This window comes from Sceloporus occidentalis, unplaced genomic scaffold (assembly GCF_023333645.1).
Source record: "Sceloporus occidentalis isolate IW3139 unplaced genomic scaffold, rSceOcc1.0.p SCAF_1, whole genome shotgun sequence".
Classification (NCBI taxonomy): domain Eukaryota; kingdom Metazoa; phylum Chordata; class Lepidosauria; order Squamata; family Phrynosomatidae; genus Sceloporus; species Sceloporus occidentalis.
In genome coordinates, this window is record NW_028316981.1 from 5884188 (window position 1) to 5899703 (window position 15516).

At 43.2% G+C, this 15516-nt stretch overlaps 1 protein-coding gene across 3 annotated transcripts; it reads left to right on the forward strand.

Moving 5' to 3' along the window:
• Nucleotides 1-522: 522 nt before the first annotated feature.
• LOC149320494 (zinc finger protein 202-like) lies at nucleotides 523-15312 on the forward strand. Of its 3 annotated transcripts, none has more exons than XM_089501469.1 (6): nucleotides 523-654; nucleotides 3686-4176; nucleotides 6544-6649; nucleotides 8685-8770; nucleotides 8994-9114; nucleotides 12434-15312. In XM_089501469.1, exons 2-6 carry the CDS (start codon nucleotides 3775-3777, stop codon nucleotides 13144-13146), a joined length of 1428 nt encoding a protein of 475 aa, XP_089357595.1. In that variant the 5' UTR covers nucleotides 523-654; nucleotides 3686-3774; the 3' UTR covers nucleotides 13147-15312. The 3 variants fall into 3 exon arrangements, with proteins under 3 accessions (XP_089357595.1, XP_089357596.1, XP_089357594.1); XM_089501470.1 differs by having other exon boundaries at nucleotides 523-626; XM_089501468.1 differs by lacking the exon at nucleotides 523-654 and adding an exon at nucleotides 2106-2130.
• The last annotated feature ends 204 nt before the right edge of the window (nucleotides 15313-15516 follow it).

A 15516-nucleotide genomic window follows, 5' to 3' on the forward strand; every position in this document is an offset into this window, starting at 1 on the left:
TATTGTTTGATGTTTTAATTATACTGTTGGAAATCCGCTTTGATTCTTTGTGAAAAAGCGGAATACAAATAATAATAATAATAATAATAATAATAATAATAATAATTATTATTATTAATGTTGTAAGGAGCCCTGAGTCCCAGTCCTGGGAGAGAAGGGTGGGAAATATTATATTATATTATATTATTATAATAATTATAATTATAATTATAATGTAATATATAATAATTATTATTATCATTATTATTATATAATGATTATATTATTATATTATATAATAATTTAATTATTGTGTGTGTGTATATATATATATATATACGCACACAATATTTAATAATAATAATAATAATAATAATAATAATAATAATAATAATAATAGAGAGCCCATCAGTTCTCCCTAGAAAGGGCAGAGTCCTCCAGGGAAACAAGTCCTGTTCGCCTAGAGAGTCCATTCCACCTCCCAGCAGTGCCTCTCTAGGAAATCCTCTCTATGGCCGGAAGAGGCGGGTGCAAGGCCAAAGAGTAACGGCCAGGCATAGAGTTGCCTCCTAGTTTCCTAGAAGGGCCCTCCTTCCCTCTAGAAGAAGAAGACGAAGGCGAAGGAGGAGAAGAGGAGGAGGACTGAGGTTTGGCTCCCTCCTTGTGGCTCTGGAGGTGGGAGCCATTTTGTGTGCCCCCGTCCTGCCCCCAGGGCTCCAGGGCCAAAGGGGGAGACCCACAGGCTCCAGGGGAGGGACACTGGGAGGGGAAAGGGATGGTGCTGGAAAGGAAAGGAAATAGACAGCCATTGTTTTTTTTTTTGGGGGGGGGAGGCTGGCAGGGGGACCTCTCTGAGCTGAGGCTGCAGTGTTCCAGTTTGACGTTGCTTTAACTGCCATGGCTCCATGCTGTGGAATCCTGGGATTTGTTGTGGCCTCCAGAGCTCTCCGTTAGAGGTTGCTGCCACACTGCAGGAATAAAGCAGTTTGACAGCACTTTTAACTGCCATGGGTCCATGCTGTGGAAGAAGGAGGTTCCGTGCTATGGAATCCTGGGATTTGCAGTTTGCTGTGGCCCCCAGAGCTGTCTCTCAGAAGGTGGCGCCACGTCGCAGAAGTCAAGCAGTTTTGACACCTCCTTAGCTGCCATGGCTCCATGCTGTTGAGCCCTGGGATCTGTAGTTTGCAGTGGGACTGCAGCTTTCGTTTAGAGGGTGGCTGTCACACTGCAGAAATAATACAGCTTGACACTTTTACTGCCATGGCTCTATGCTAAGGAATCCTGGGATTTGTAGTTTGTTCTCACCCCCAGAGCTCTCTGACAGCAGGTGGCTGCCATGCTGCAGAAGCAAAGCAGCTTGACACTGCCTTAACTGCCGTGACTCCATGCTGTTGAACCCTGGGATCTGTAGTTTGCTATGGGACCGTAACTCTTGTTAAGAATGTGGCTGCCACTCTGCAAGACTAAAGTAGTTTGACATTGCCTTAACTGCCATGGCTCCATGCTGTGGAATCCTGGGATTTGTAGTTTGCAGTGGTCCCCAGAGCTCTGACAGGGAAGATGAAAGCTACAAATCCCAGAATAGGCATTCAGAAAGCCATTCTGCCATAGTGCTTAAATTCTGGAGTACGATTCTGGATACCAGGGTTCAATTCCCAGTTCAGCCGTGAAGCCCACTGGGGGACCTTGGGTGCAGTCACACTCTCTCAGCCTCAGGGGAAGGCCATGGCAAATGTCCTCTGAACAAATCTTGCCAAGAAAATCCCACGATAGGTTCACCTTAGGATTGCCACGTTGGAAACTACTTGAAGGCACAGAACAACAAGTGGCCTCAGAGCCTTTTTGTGAGAGAAATATCTCACAAAAGTTCAAATCCCAGAATAATGTAGCATTGAGTCCTGGCAGTGAAAGCGGGGTGAAACTGCTTTATTTTTGCAGTGTGGCAGCAGCCTGTAGAAATACGCTTTGCAAGTGTTGTATTTGTTCCTCAGGTTCAGTATTCTCTCCTTGTTGCAAAAATATTTGCCAAGTGCCTGGTGCCCCCTGCCTTCCCTATTCTGCCCTCACAACAACAACCCTGTAGACCAGGGAGGCTGGGAGGAAAGAAGGTGTGCTCTGCCCTTGCTCATTTCATAAACCAGATGTGTTCAGGTGAGATTTTGTGTGTGTGGATTGCTTCAGTGAGATGACTTAATCAGTATAGCAATAGCCATACATTTCTAACCGCTTATCAGTGCACTTAAGCACTCCCCAAGGGGTTTACAACATGTAAGCTAATTGCCCCCATCAAGCTGGGTACTCATTTTAGCCACCTTGGAAGGATGCCAGGCTGAGTCAACCCTGATCCCCTGGTTGGGATCCAACTCACAACCTTGTGGTTTGTGAGTGAATGGCTGCAGTACAGGCATTTAACCACTGCACCAGATTGCCTCTCAGAGGAGTCTGCTTCAGATTGAGGGGTGGTGTCAGGATCTGTTGTTGTGGTGGTGTGTCTTCAAGTCATTTCCGATTTACAATGGCCCTAAGGTTAACCTATCATAGGCAAGTTTCTTCAGAGGGGGTTTGCCATTGCCACCCTCTGAGGCTGAGAGTGTGTGACTTGCCCCAGGTCCCTAGAAATTCCTGCTATATCTGTTAGTCTTTTAGGCTTTGTCTGTTTTGTTTCATGTTACAGGATGTTAAGATATGTTGTGCTTGTAGTGCTGGCTAGAAAGGAATGGGCACCGGGGAGAAAACAACTAGGCAGTCTGGGAAAAGAAATGCTTTGCATATGTGACAAACGGGATTCAAGCAGGCTGAAAGGTTTGGACTGCTTTGTGATCTTATTACACTGTGTAACCAAATTGCCTCAGTCCGGGCAACATCATCATGCTGTGAGCGGGTTAGGCTCCTGAATAAAGCTTGCTGCTTTGACACTGAAGTTTTGGATTTCTGAGATAAAGTCTGCCAGTACATGATAGGTGGCACAAAGTATGTTGTTGTTGTTGTGTGCTTTCAGGTTGTTTCTAACTTAGGGCGACCCTAAGGTGGCCATTTCATGGGGTTCACTTTTCATGGGATTTGTTCAGAGGAGGTTTTCCCTTATATTTCTGTGAAGCTGAGAGAGTGTGACTTGCTCAAGTTTATCCGGTGGGTTTCATGACTGAGCCAGAATTGAACCCTGGTCTACAGAGTCACAGTCCAACACTCAAATTACTACACCATCACGCAGGTGTAGTGACACTTTTAGGTACAATGAAGAATTGGCTTGGTCAGAAACCAAGTGGAAGCCTCCCATCTTCTCTTCCCCTCTGGAAACTACACAGCTTATCCAAGGAACAAGGATGGTACTTTGTCCTTTGCCTCAGGCTGCAGGTGTAGTGCTAGAAAAACAGCAACATTGTTGCCTAGAGATAAGACACTAGAAAGGGATGGGAGAGATGCACAAGGGAAGGGAAAGGGAAAATGCAATGAATGGTTACAGAGAGAACACATGGAAGGACGCTGCAGTCCATGACAGTCTTTGGTTTCTCACCACGAAGGAAGGGAACTCGCCCCCACTTTTAACTATCCCTAGTTATTGATTTGCAGTGAAGGCAGTTCTATTTTATGCAGTTCTATGCAGGAAGGGGCCACTTTCTTTCCACACTGAATGAGATTGTAAGATCTTACTTTAAGAGAATCTCAAGGATAACCTATTCACAGAACATCTTGTTTTCTTTTTAAGGCAAGTCATTTTGCAAGCCTTTGCCTGAGACAGAAGAGGGCTGTGATTCTTCGTCCCTCTTGGAGACTAACTTGGAGGAAGTGGTGAAGATGGAGAAGCAAAAATCTTCTGACCCTGAAGCCAGAAGAGGCTCTTGGGCCATTAAGTCCAGAACTGAAAAGACCAAGCAGAAGAACAACCTGGCCGACTGCAACTTCAGCCCAGATGTATCGTGCCAGTATTTCCGGCATTTCCGCTACCAGGGAACTGAGGGGCCTCGCAAGGTTTGCAGCCAACTCCATACACTCTGCCATCAGTGGCTTCAGCCAGAGCGACATACTAAGGCTGAGATTATGGACATGGTGATCCTAGAGCAGTTCCTGGCTGTCCTTCCGTCGGAGATCGAGAGTTGGGTCAGAGAGTGTGGGCCAGAGACCAGTTCTCAGGCAGTGGCCTTGGCCGAAGGTTTCCTCCTGAGTCAGGCAGAGGAGAAGAAACCCAAAGAGGAGCAGGTGAGAGCAATGATCTGCTGGTATTTTGAAGGATGAGGAATGCTTATTTTCATGGATCTTGAAAATTCTTCAGACAAGATAGAGGTGCTAAATTGCAAGGCAGAGCAGAGAATACAATTCACTCTGTATTGGATGGGATTGAACTTCCCCAAAGCCCCATATTTGAAGTCATGGTGTTCTTCTGGATTGAGCCCTGAACCTGGATGTTTAGGTTTCTGTGGTGGTCAGGTGTGTGTTTCCATAACCAAAAGCACTTTGCCATCTGTCCTTGTTTTGAGAATTGTCTGATTTGGCCACAGTGACACGTACCTCAGACTTTTGCCACCTTACAGTGGTTTTCCATGTATCAGTGCTATGGAATTCTGGGATTTGTAGTTTGGCAGGGCACCAGAGCTCTCTGGCAGAGAAGGCTAAATATCTAATGAAACTAAAATTCCCAGAATCCCATGGTATTGGGTCATGGCAGTTAAAGCAGTGTTAAACTGCTTTATTCCTGCAGTGTGGCATCAGCTTTAGTTATTACTGTAATATGTAATATTACTGTAATATGATTACTGTAATATGAGGATGCCTTTGAAGAATATTCTGATATAGTTTTTTGTGGGCGTTTTGGGGCTATGTGGCCATGTTCAGGAAGAATTTATTCCTGATGTTTCACCTGCATCTTCAGAGAATTTTCTGAAACATCATCTGGTCTAAAGAGTTGCAAGAGATCATTAACTGAGGCTAGTTACAGGCGGCATATGAATTCCCCTTATTACAGTAGCTGCACTGGTTACTTGTCTTGTTTCTGGGCATAATTCAGAGAGTTGGCTATGACCTGATTATTATTATTTTTTAAATTTTGTTTACTTTTAGTATTTCTGTTCAAGGTGATACACAAAAACCAGGGAGAACTAATGAAAACCATACCAAGATAAAAACGTTAAAATACTCTTTAAAACCTTTTGAAAGCAATCTTTTAAAGAAAAGATGGGATATAAATGAATAAAATGATACTACAGTTTGAGTGTCTCTTATCTGGAATTCCAAAATATTTCAAAATCCAAAATTGTTCACATGGGTGATTGAGATAGTGACACTTTTACTTTCTAATTGTTCAGTGTACACACACTTTGTTTCATGCACAAGATTATTTAAAATACTATGTGTCAATTTACTTTCAACCTATGTTTATAAGATGTATATGAAACATAATTGAATTTTATGTCTAGACTTGGGTCTCATTTTCAAGATATCTCATATATATTCAAATATTCCAAAATCCGAAACACTTCTGGTCCCAAGTATTTCAGATAAGGGAGATTCAGCCTGTAGTAGTAGTAGGAGGAGGAGGAAGAGGAGGAGGAGGAAGAGGAGCAGCAGCAGAGAAACAACATGGTTAATGGTTTGAACTCACTTGAACACTGGGAGACCCAGGTTCAAATCTCTGCTCACCCCTTGATGATCTTGAGGAAGTCTCACTCTCAGCTTCAGAGGAAGGCTGTGGTAGATATCCTCTGAATAAATCTGGCCAAGAAAATCCTAGGAGAGTATCACCATAAGTCAGAGCCGACTTGAAGGCACATAACCACAGGGAGTAGCAGCAACAACATCCACCATCATATAATCAAAACTCTCTATGACTTTCCTCTTTTTATTCTGGAAATCAACCAAACTCAGGATTTCTTCTGTTCTTTTTCCTAAATCTCCCCCCCCCCCAAAATCTTTTTTTAAACCCTGGCCATTGGCTTGTGGGGTTGGTTCTATCCCCCATGCTGTTTAATATCTACATGAAACTACTGGGAGAAATCATTGAGGTTTGGGACTCAGTGTCACCAATATGCTGATAACACCCACCTCTATCTCTTCTTCCCATCTAATTCCAGTACAGAATCGGTGTCTGCTTTCAGAAACTGAATAGATGAGGGCAAAGAAACTGAACCTTCATACAATGCAGAATTGCTTCTGGTCAGTTGTAAGGATGATCAGGGAATAGGTATTCAACCTGTGCTGGGTGGGGTTACAGTCCCCTTGAAATTGCAGGTTCACAGCTTGGGTGTGCTCCTGGGCTCAGATCTAAGCCTGGAAGCCCACATTTCATTGGTGACCAGGAGTGTGTTTGCACAGCTAAAACTAGTGCACTAGCTAAGCACGTTCTTGGAGATGTCAGTTCTAGCTGTGGTGACATATATCCTGTTTATATCCTGTTTAGATTACTGTAATGCATTCTATTTGGGGCTGCTTTTTGAAACTGGAAGCTTCACTGAGTCCAAAATGCTGCAGCCAGGCTGGTATAAACCACTTGGGATCCCATGCCGGGAGAACTGTGGGGTATAAATAAATAATAAATAAATCTTCTCTTTTTTGCTGCTGCTTCTGGTGCAGAACTTGTTTGTGGAAAAGACGGCTGAGGTGGAGCAGTCTCCTGAATCCAAGCAAGTGGATCCCAAGGAGATCGAGCTGTATTGTGACAGAGTGTCCCCTTCAGAGGGTAAGGGCCAGGGGCCACTTTTCTGCTTGATCTTCTCTTGAGTCTTCCTAAAATATCGGGGCTGTGTTGGTTGTTGTACTTTAATGGTTTTCTGTATCTTAACGCAGAACTTATAGGAAAAGAGATTTCACCTAAACATTAGGAGGAACTTCCTGAAAGTAAGAGCTATTTCACAGTGGAACACACTTCCTTGGAGTCTCCTTCTTTGGCAATCTTTAAACAGAGGCTGGATGGTCATCTGTCAAGGGTGCTTTAATTGTGTGTTTCTGCATGGCAGAAGGGGGTTGGACTGAGTAGCGCTTGTGATCTCTTCCAACACTATAATTTTATGATTCATCATGAGGAGTGTGTAATGGAGAAAAGATTAATGGAAAGGTTGGTTTCCTTCATGCCCTTCGTCTAGCCCCAGAGTCCACTCACACCTCCTGCCCCATTACTTGTGCAGGAAGGAACTAGGAACCTGGCCAGTTTCACCGACTGCAAGATCTAGAAGACCCTCCCTTCTCTTCGTGTGCTGAAGCAATGTGCTGAATGGTGGCTCTCTAGTGATGTTATTCCCTTGCACAGGTTTCAGGTGAAACTTGCTTTGAAAACTGAATGTGATTAAATCTGCGGTATAAATATGAGAAACCAGCCAGGGACCTGCAGCAAAATGTAGTAGTGTGGAACACATCCATTGAAGGTTCCAATCTTTCAATTCCGTTCCCTTTTCTTTCCCCAACCTCTCTCCCCACCCTTATATCCCCCTGGAATAATCACTTGGCATCCCTCCCGCCCCCTTAAGCATATCCATTTTTCTGTGGCCTTCTGCAACAATATTTTCCCCATTTTGGTTTTTTGTGTCTTTAAGCATTGGGGAGGTAAGATGAAGCCTGCCTCTGCACTGCAGAAATAATGCAGTTTTAAATGCCATATCTCAGTATGATGAAATTTTGGGATTTGTCATTTGGTGAGATATTAAGCCTTCTCTGTCAGAGCTCCAGGAATCCATAGGATGGAGCCCCATGGCAGTTAAAGCAGTGTCTAACTGTATAATTTCTGCAGCGCAGGTGCAGCGTAACACAGCTGTGTCTTTAAAGTCCAGACTTCTCCATCTTTTGCATTATTGGGAAATATCCATCAATATTCCCACTATTTTCTTCAACATCCCCCTCCTTAAAGGAGCACTAACTCCATATATCTTATCCTTATGAACATATCTGCTCTGCATTCTTCTGTCCCAAATAAAAACTGGCCTTTTTAATGTTGACAGAAGTATAGTGTAGAGATAGAGGGATGCAATAGTGCCACTCTATTTTGCTTTGGTCAGGCCTCTCCTGGAATACTGTGTCCAGTTCTGAACACCACAATTCAAAAAAGATGTTGAGAAGATGCAGCAGGTTTAAAGGAGGGTGACTAAAATGGTGAAGAGTCTGGAAACCATGCCTTATTAGGAGGGACTTGGGGAGCTTGGTATGTTTAGCCTGGGGAAGAGATGCTTTATAGGTGATATGATAGCCTTGATTAAGTATTTGAAGGGATGTCATGTTGAGGCTGGAGCAAACTTGTTTTCTGCTGCTCCAGAGAATACAACCTAGAGCAATAGATTCAAACTACAGCAAAAGAGATTGCACCTAAACATTAGAAGGAAATTCCTGACAGTAAGAGCTGTTTGACACTGGAACACACTCCCTCAGAGAGTGGTGGAATCCCCTTCTGTGGAGGGCTTTAAATAGAGGCTGGATGGCCATCTTTGGTTGTGAATTCCTGAATGACAGGAGGTTGGACTGGATGGTTCTTGTGGTCTCTTCCTACTCTGCAATTTTATGAATTCCTTCAGAACAGCTGTTATATGATATCTGAATGAAATCCCAGTGAGCCGTCTAGGTACTGCATTTTGCACTAACTGCAGTTTCCAAGGCTTCTTTAAGAGTAGCGTCACATAGAGTCCATTGCAGTATGTTTAGTATGTTTGTGTTAGCATAGGGAAAGACATGGATCACAAACAGAGAGAATGGTAAGTGACCCTCCCTTTTGCCTTTTCTCTTCCTCACAGGCAAGGGAATAAGGACAGGGCCTCTGTGTACAAGGGCATTTCCTCATCATGATGCTCTCAGAACACCTTCTGAGTTCCTGGACCAGGTAAGGGGCAGGACTCTTGGTAAGCCAAGAAGGTGGCAGGCTGGATATCTGTGACCCTTGCACATCCCTCCCTCTTATTCTTTGCTTCCTTCAAAATTGCCCATTAACATGCACGTTGTGTAAAAAAAATTAAATCCCTTTGGACAATCCAAACTACACTGTTTTCTCTTTTATGAGTGTGGTTGGCCTTTTCTGCTCATGGATATAACGTGCTTTTCTTCAGATGATCTTCAAAGAGGTGGCAGTGGATTTCACCGAGGAGGAGTGGGCCCTGCTGGATCCAGGCCAAAGGGCTCTTCATGGGGAAGTGATGGCAGAGAATTGGGGGGTTGTATCCTCTCTGGGTAAGGCTCCTTCTTTCTTGGGATTGATCAGATCAGTTTACAAGTGTGGAAAAGTCACTTTTGAGCTCTTTCTCAGTTTCAGTAAACCATACTGAACCTATGGAAGGCACTGAGTATGCATTGGGTTAAACAGAATTTTCCTTTTTAAAGATATTTCAGTGATAACAGGTGGGCAAGATTTTTTTTTAAATTTAATTTATATCCTCCTTTTTCCTGAGTGGGACCTGAGGCAGTTGGGGTCCCAGGTATTTTATCCTTTTCCCTACAAATCCTTGCAAGTAGAATCCTTGCACAAAGGTCATGTAGTCCAACCCCCTGCCATGCAGGAACACACAATCAAAGCACTCCTGACAGGTGGCCATCTGGCCTCTGTTTTAAAAAAAACCCCAAACTTAGGAGACTCCACCACACTCTGAGGCAGCACATTCCACTGTCAAACAGCTCTTACAGTCAGGAAGTTTTTCCTCAGGTTTAGGTTGAATCTTTTTACCTGTGGTTTTAATCCACTGTTGCATGTCCTAGTCTCTGGAGCAGCAGAAAACAAGCTTGCTCCCTCCTCAACATGATATCCCTTCAAATATTTAAACATGGCTATCATGTCACCTCCTAACCTATTTCCCAGGCTAAGCATGCCCAACTCCGTAAGCTCCCAGATCCTGGTTAGTGATCTAAAATGACACAACAAAAAGAAAGGGGTTGACAGTGGAGGAGAGGATTTAATTCAGCAGAAACTGCCTCTTCTCTCTCTCTATGAGGTCAGGGCAGTAAGATTTGGGATGGAGAGATGGCCTTTCCTTAGCTGTTGGGGCTAAGGCGTGGTGGAGCTGTGTCTGCCTATTCTTCCCTACCTCTAAGGTCAGGGCAGTGGCAGTTGGGATGGAAAGATAGCCTTTCCTGAGGGGCTGGGCCTAGTTAGCATGAATGTGTCACATTCTGTGTTGGGGCTAGGGACATAAATCCACGTTCAACTAATCCTTGGATGTGAGAGTGAGGAACCATAACATTTTTCTTACCTCATGATAGGCTATGGTACAACAAGAACAATTTTTTTACATTAAATACGCAAATTAACAAGGCACAGAGATCCACATCCACAGATTCTTTATTCACAGATTCAGTCATCCATGGCTTGAAAATATTCAATGTATAAATTCCGAAACGTAAATCTTGATTTTGCATTTTTTAAGGCTTATATAATGGACACCATTTTACTGTGCCAAAGTGTATAATGGGACTTGATCATCCACAGATTTTGGTATCAATGGGGAGTCTTGGAACCAAACCTCAATGAATACCAAGGGTCTACTGTATTTTATTATATGGAGTTACTTTGTTGTATGGAGTTTTAAGAGTAAGAAACTGAAGATGAGATGTTTGCATCTTTTTATTTATTAGTATGCAGATAGTTCTGCACAACTTGACAAGGAAAAAAAGTTCTCTTTTTCCACTGTCATTTTGGGTTGAGTGGAATACTATTGCTGGAAGAGACTGCAAGGGCTGACTAAGCAATCTCTGGCCATGCAGGAACTCACAGTAGAGCAGTCTGTGAGGTGGCCACACCAACCTTTGTTTAAAAACTGCCAAAGAAGGAGACTCCTTTTTAACAAAAAAAGGTCCTTGTTTCACTTTCACTCTCACTTTAAGTTTAAATAGAGTAATTTCACAGGCCTTGAGAATTCCTTGTAAAGTGTACTAAAAGAGCTGACATGGACATAAAGAAGAATTTTAATATGTACAGTATGACCCTTGTATCCGTGATATTGGCAACTGCGGTTTACCTTTCTTGCATCTGGGAGAAAAGGTTGCTCTAGGCATGGAGTGTGTCCAAAGGAGGACGACTAAAACGGAGAAAGGTCTGGAAACCATGCCCTATGAGGAACGACTTAGGGAGCTGGGGATGTTTAGCCTGGAGAAGAGAAGGTTAAGAGGTGATATGATAGCCCTGTTTAAATACTTGAAGGGATGTCACATTGAGGAGGGAGCAAGCTTGTTTTCTGCTGCTCCAGAGATTAGGACCCGGAGCAATGGATGCAAGCTACAGGAAAAGAGTGTAGTGGAGTTTCCTTCATTGGAGGACTTTAAACAGAGGTATCTGTTGGGGATGCTTTGATTGATATTTCCTGCATGGCAGGGGGTTGGACTGGATGGCCCTTGCAGTCTCTTCCAACTCTATGATTCTATGATCTGGAGGTCCTCCAGCATGACTTTATAGTCAACTTCTACCAGAAATAAAGTGTTCACTGTTCATGGTGGTTCCCACTTATCTACAATAATCATGGGAATGAATACACACACGCACACACGCACACACACACACACACACACCCCATGGATACAGGGGTCAGACTGTATTCTAATTCATAGATGCTGGGAATCTCTCTCCCAGGTGTGAAGTTTCTTTTGCCTAGTCAGGCAAATCATTCTTTCATTGTGTTTTCCAACTTTACAGTGTGGTGTTTTCCACCTGAGAGCTGAGCCTTGGTTATCTCCAGCTCCATGCATGCAACACTGCTTACTGCACAATATCAGTAGTCTGTTAATCCCAGCCAGCATGATCTCTTCTCATGCAGGAAAGTCCTCTCCTTTCTTGCAAGGAAAGGACTTCCAGAAACAAACCAGATTTTGTCTGCCCACAAACTTACAATGGAAAAGTACATCAGAAAGAGTGGGGGAGGGGTGTTTAATAAGGCAGTTTAATGAACTGAGACACCCTAACGTTCCTAATACTTGAGAGCACCCTGTTTTCAAGGAAGGAGGGATTCAGCGGAACTGGTCTCTCGGGAAAGCTATTAGAGAGATGGCTCTTCTGGAAGAGCTGACCATGTATGTTCACTGGGGGAAGAAAGGATCAGCAACGTAATTTATTCTATATTCCATATTGACTTTTTTGCTGTAACCCCGCCTCGATCTACAGGAAGAGTTATAAATATAAATAAATTTTATTATTATTATTATTATTAATAGCAGACATTATTGCCCACCTGCTTCACACAGTAATTTATGGAAAGATCCACCTACAAATGGTTAAATATGACAGTTTGGATTATGTTGTGAAATGGTGTCTTTTGTATGTTTCTTGCTATGTTGATTTTATATGTCTTGTGGTTTAGTGTGTGTGTGTGTATATATATATATATATATATAGAGAGAGAGAGAGAGAGAGAGAGAGAGTCAGTAGAGGGTCTCTGGAATCCCATTGCTTTCTCCTATAGCCTCTTGAGATAGATGCAAATTGATTATATAACGAATAGGGTTGCTTCTTTGACTTTGGTCTCCTATTCTCTCTTGGGTTCTGAAGAGTTTTTTCTGTCTTTTCCAGATGCTGATGGACAAGAGAGTGAGAAGGAAGAAGCATGCACAGCATTGATGGAAACCCCCCAACCTGAACAGATGAAAGAGAGTGAAACAAGACATGAAATTCAAGAAGAGAGGAGGAACATGTCCCCTGTTTTTCAAGAAGAGAACGTTTGTGAACTCTCATTCCAAGAAATAACACAGAAAGGAAAGGAAAGGCTTATTTGTGTTTGTCTTGCGTGTGGGAGAGGCTTCACTTGCAAAGCCAGCCTTAATCTTCATCGAAAGACTCACACAGGGGAGAAACCTTTCAAAAGTGAGGAGTGTGGAAATACCTCTGCTCTGATTTCCCATAAAGTAATTCAGACAAGTGACAAACCATTTCAGTGTGTGAGGTGTGGAAAGAGCTTCAAGTGGGAATCTTACTTGAAAGCACATGTAAGAACCCATACAGGGGAAAAACCCTTTGAATGTCAGGTGTGTGGGAAAAGTTTTCGACAGAGGACGCAAGTCAGTCGTCATCAAGCGATTCACACGGGGGAGAGGCCATTTAAGTGCTTGAAGTGTGGGAAAACTTTCAGTCAGAAGACAAACCTCACTCGTCATCAAGCAACACACACAGCAGAGAGACCCTTTCAGTGCTTGGAGTGTGGAAAGAGCTTCAGGCAGAAGAGAGGCCTTGCTTGTCATCAAACAACCCACACAGGGGAGAATCCATTTAACTTCTTAGAGTGTTGAAAGACTTTCAGTCAGAACATGTGTCTCATTTGCCATCAAGTATCACACATGGGAGAAGCCATTTCAGTGTTTGCAGTGTGGAGAAAGTTTCAGGAAAAAGACAGGCCTCACTTGTCATCAAACAACATGCACCGAAAAGAAACCGTATAAACCAGGGGTTGGCAACTGGAAAGCAAGGAGGGGGTCCATAACTTTCTAAGAAACCTTGTCACCCTCAAACAAAATGTCATATAGTTTCCCCTCCAAATGCCCTCTAGGAGGTGCAGTGGGGAATTTTTGCCATATTTTAAGACCCCAGGGTCATTTTAGGCATAGGAGAGGTCTTTCTTAACAACCAAGAGTGGGCAGAAGACACTTCTTGATAACTTCCTAAAATGTCCTCTCCTGAGCCTAAAATAGAATCACAGAGCTAGATGAGGAACTGTAGGTCATCAGGTCTAACCCCTGCTCAATGCAGGATCTCCAGCTAGATGGTCCAGGTGGACCCAAAATCTTGGAGAAAAGGCCTCTTCCATCCCAACAGGTTGTTTAAGAAAATGTGGGGACAAATTATTTTTTTCTTGCAGATGAGTGGAGCTGCTCAGGAGAGTTGCCCACCTATCATTTCCATGCTTAAAGTGTGGAAGAGCTTGTCAGAAGACAGGCCTCACTCATTCTTGAGCCATCAACACAAAGAAGAAACCATTTAAATGCTTGGATTGTGGGGAAGGTTTCAGTGGGAAGACAAACCTTCCTCATCATCAGGCATTTCACAAGGGGAGAAACATTTGAAATAGCTAGAGTAAGGAAACTGTTTCAGTCTAAGCTGACGCCTGTAATATCAATGAGGAAGTGGTTGGAAATCCAAGGAAGCCTACCCCAACCTATTGTAGTGTACAGGCCAAGCAAATGACTTCATGGGCCACAACAATTTCTGCTTCCCAGTTGGAAGCAGGGCTGGTTAGTGTACAGCCCACATAGTGATCTCTGCTGTGAAGACTGAACCTGGTATGTAACTGTTGGCATCTGCTGCTTGGAGAAAACAAATCCTCTCACTCTCCTACTACATTTTCCAGGTCCTGGACTGGATGCAAAGGAATTGGTTTGCCCAGCATAGTGGCAAAAGTGTACAGTAGCCCATTTTCATCTCTAAATCTGCTTGCTATCTTGGGTTTGGCTCCTTATGGTCAAGAATGGAGGCAGTGGTTCAGGTGAAGATTCACAGGGCACTGAGAAACCAAGTTATATCCTCCTCCATCCCTAACATCTGTCCTGGAGAGGTATTGATTTTCAAGCAGACTCTCAGCAGAGTCCTTAGAGTAGCAAAGCATACAATTTAACTTCCACCCTACCCTTCATCTCCATCATGTGACCCTGGCAATAACAGAACTACTAACATAGTACAGAAGAGGCTGGTAACCTACCTGATTGGCCTCTGAGGGCCAGCCTAGCCACATCCAGAGAGCCTGAACCTCACAAGTTTGACCTCCAGATGATAAATTAACTACAACAACTACAAACACAACAATGGTGTATAACAATTGTGAACTGCATCTACAGTAGGATGACCAATGAAAAACAATTATATACAAGTACTGTAGGAGGACAGAGGAGTCTGCAAAAACAGTGTTGTACACCCCATGCATACAATAGTTTATCTCTAACTGGCTCAGGATTCTTCCATATCAGTGTTCTCTGCTGTTACAGGCATCTATTCAACAGCTGTAAATGCATTCAAATATCTTGTCTTTGGTTGTAGAATCTGGCCCATGAGTACCAATTTCTAGGCGCATGTGGACAATGGGCTTCGGGAGGTGTATGTTTTCTGAGATTCTAGGAAAGATAACAGAAAGCTTTGGGTCTGTGTTTGCACTTTTAAGCCTGTTACCACATGAGCAGACTGACCAGGATATTTGTCTTGGACATGACATACTTAGAATTGTAATGGGCTGTGATCCGACATCTGTTTATTTCTTATGTTTCTAACTCTCCCAACAGTTGTAGTTTTCTGCTTGGTGTACTTGGAGTGGATATTTTTATGGTTTGCAAACATAACATGCAGTAAAATAATAAAAACTTTGTATTAAGAGGGAAAGCAGCAGCAAAAAGAATAAAATGGCACCAAGATCTAAAAGTACTGAAAGGATTCTGAACAAGCCGGAAAAATAAAAAGCCCTTTCTTTGGCAGTGAAAAAACTGTAATGTAGTCTATCTGGGGAGGGAATGACATAGATGGGGAGGATGACTTACCTCATTTATAGGTTGGTCCTAGAGGGTGGGTCACATCTGTAGCTAAAGGGAGGGGGGTTAAAATGAAGGCATTGGCTGCCCAGATAAGAACACCCCACACACAATTTTCCTTCAGTTCTGAATTTCTCACATTGTGGACCA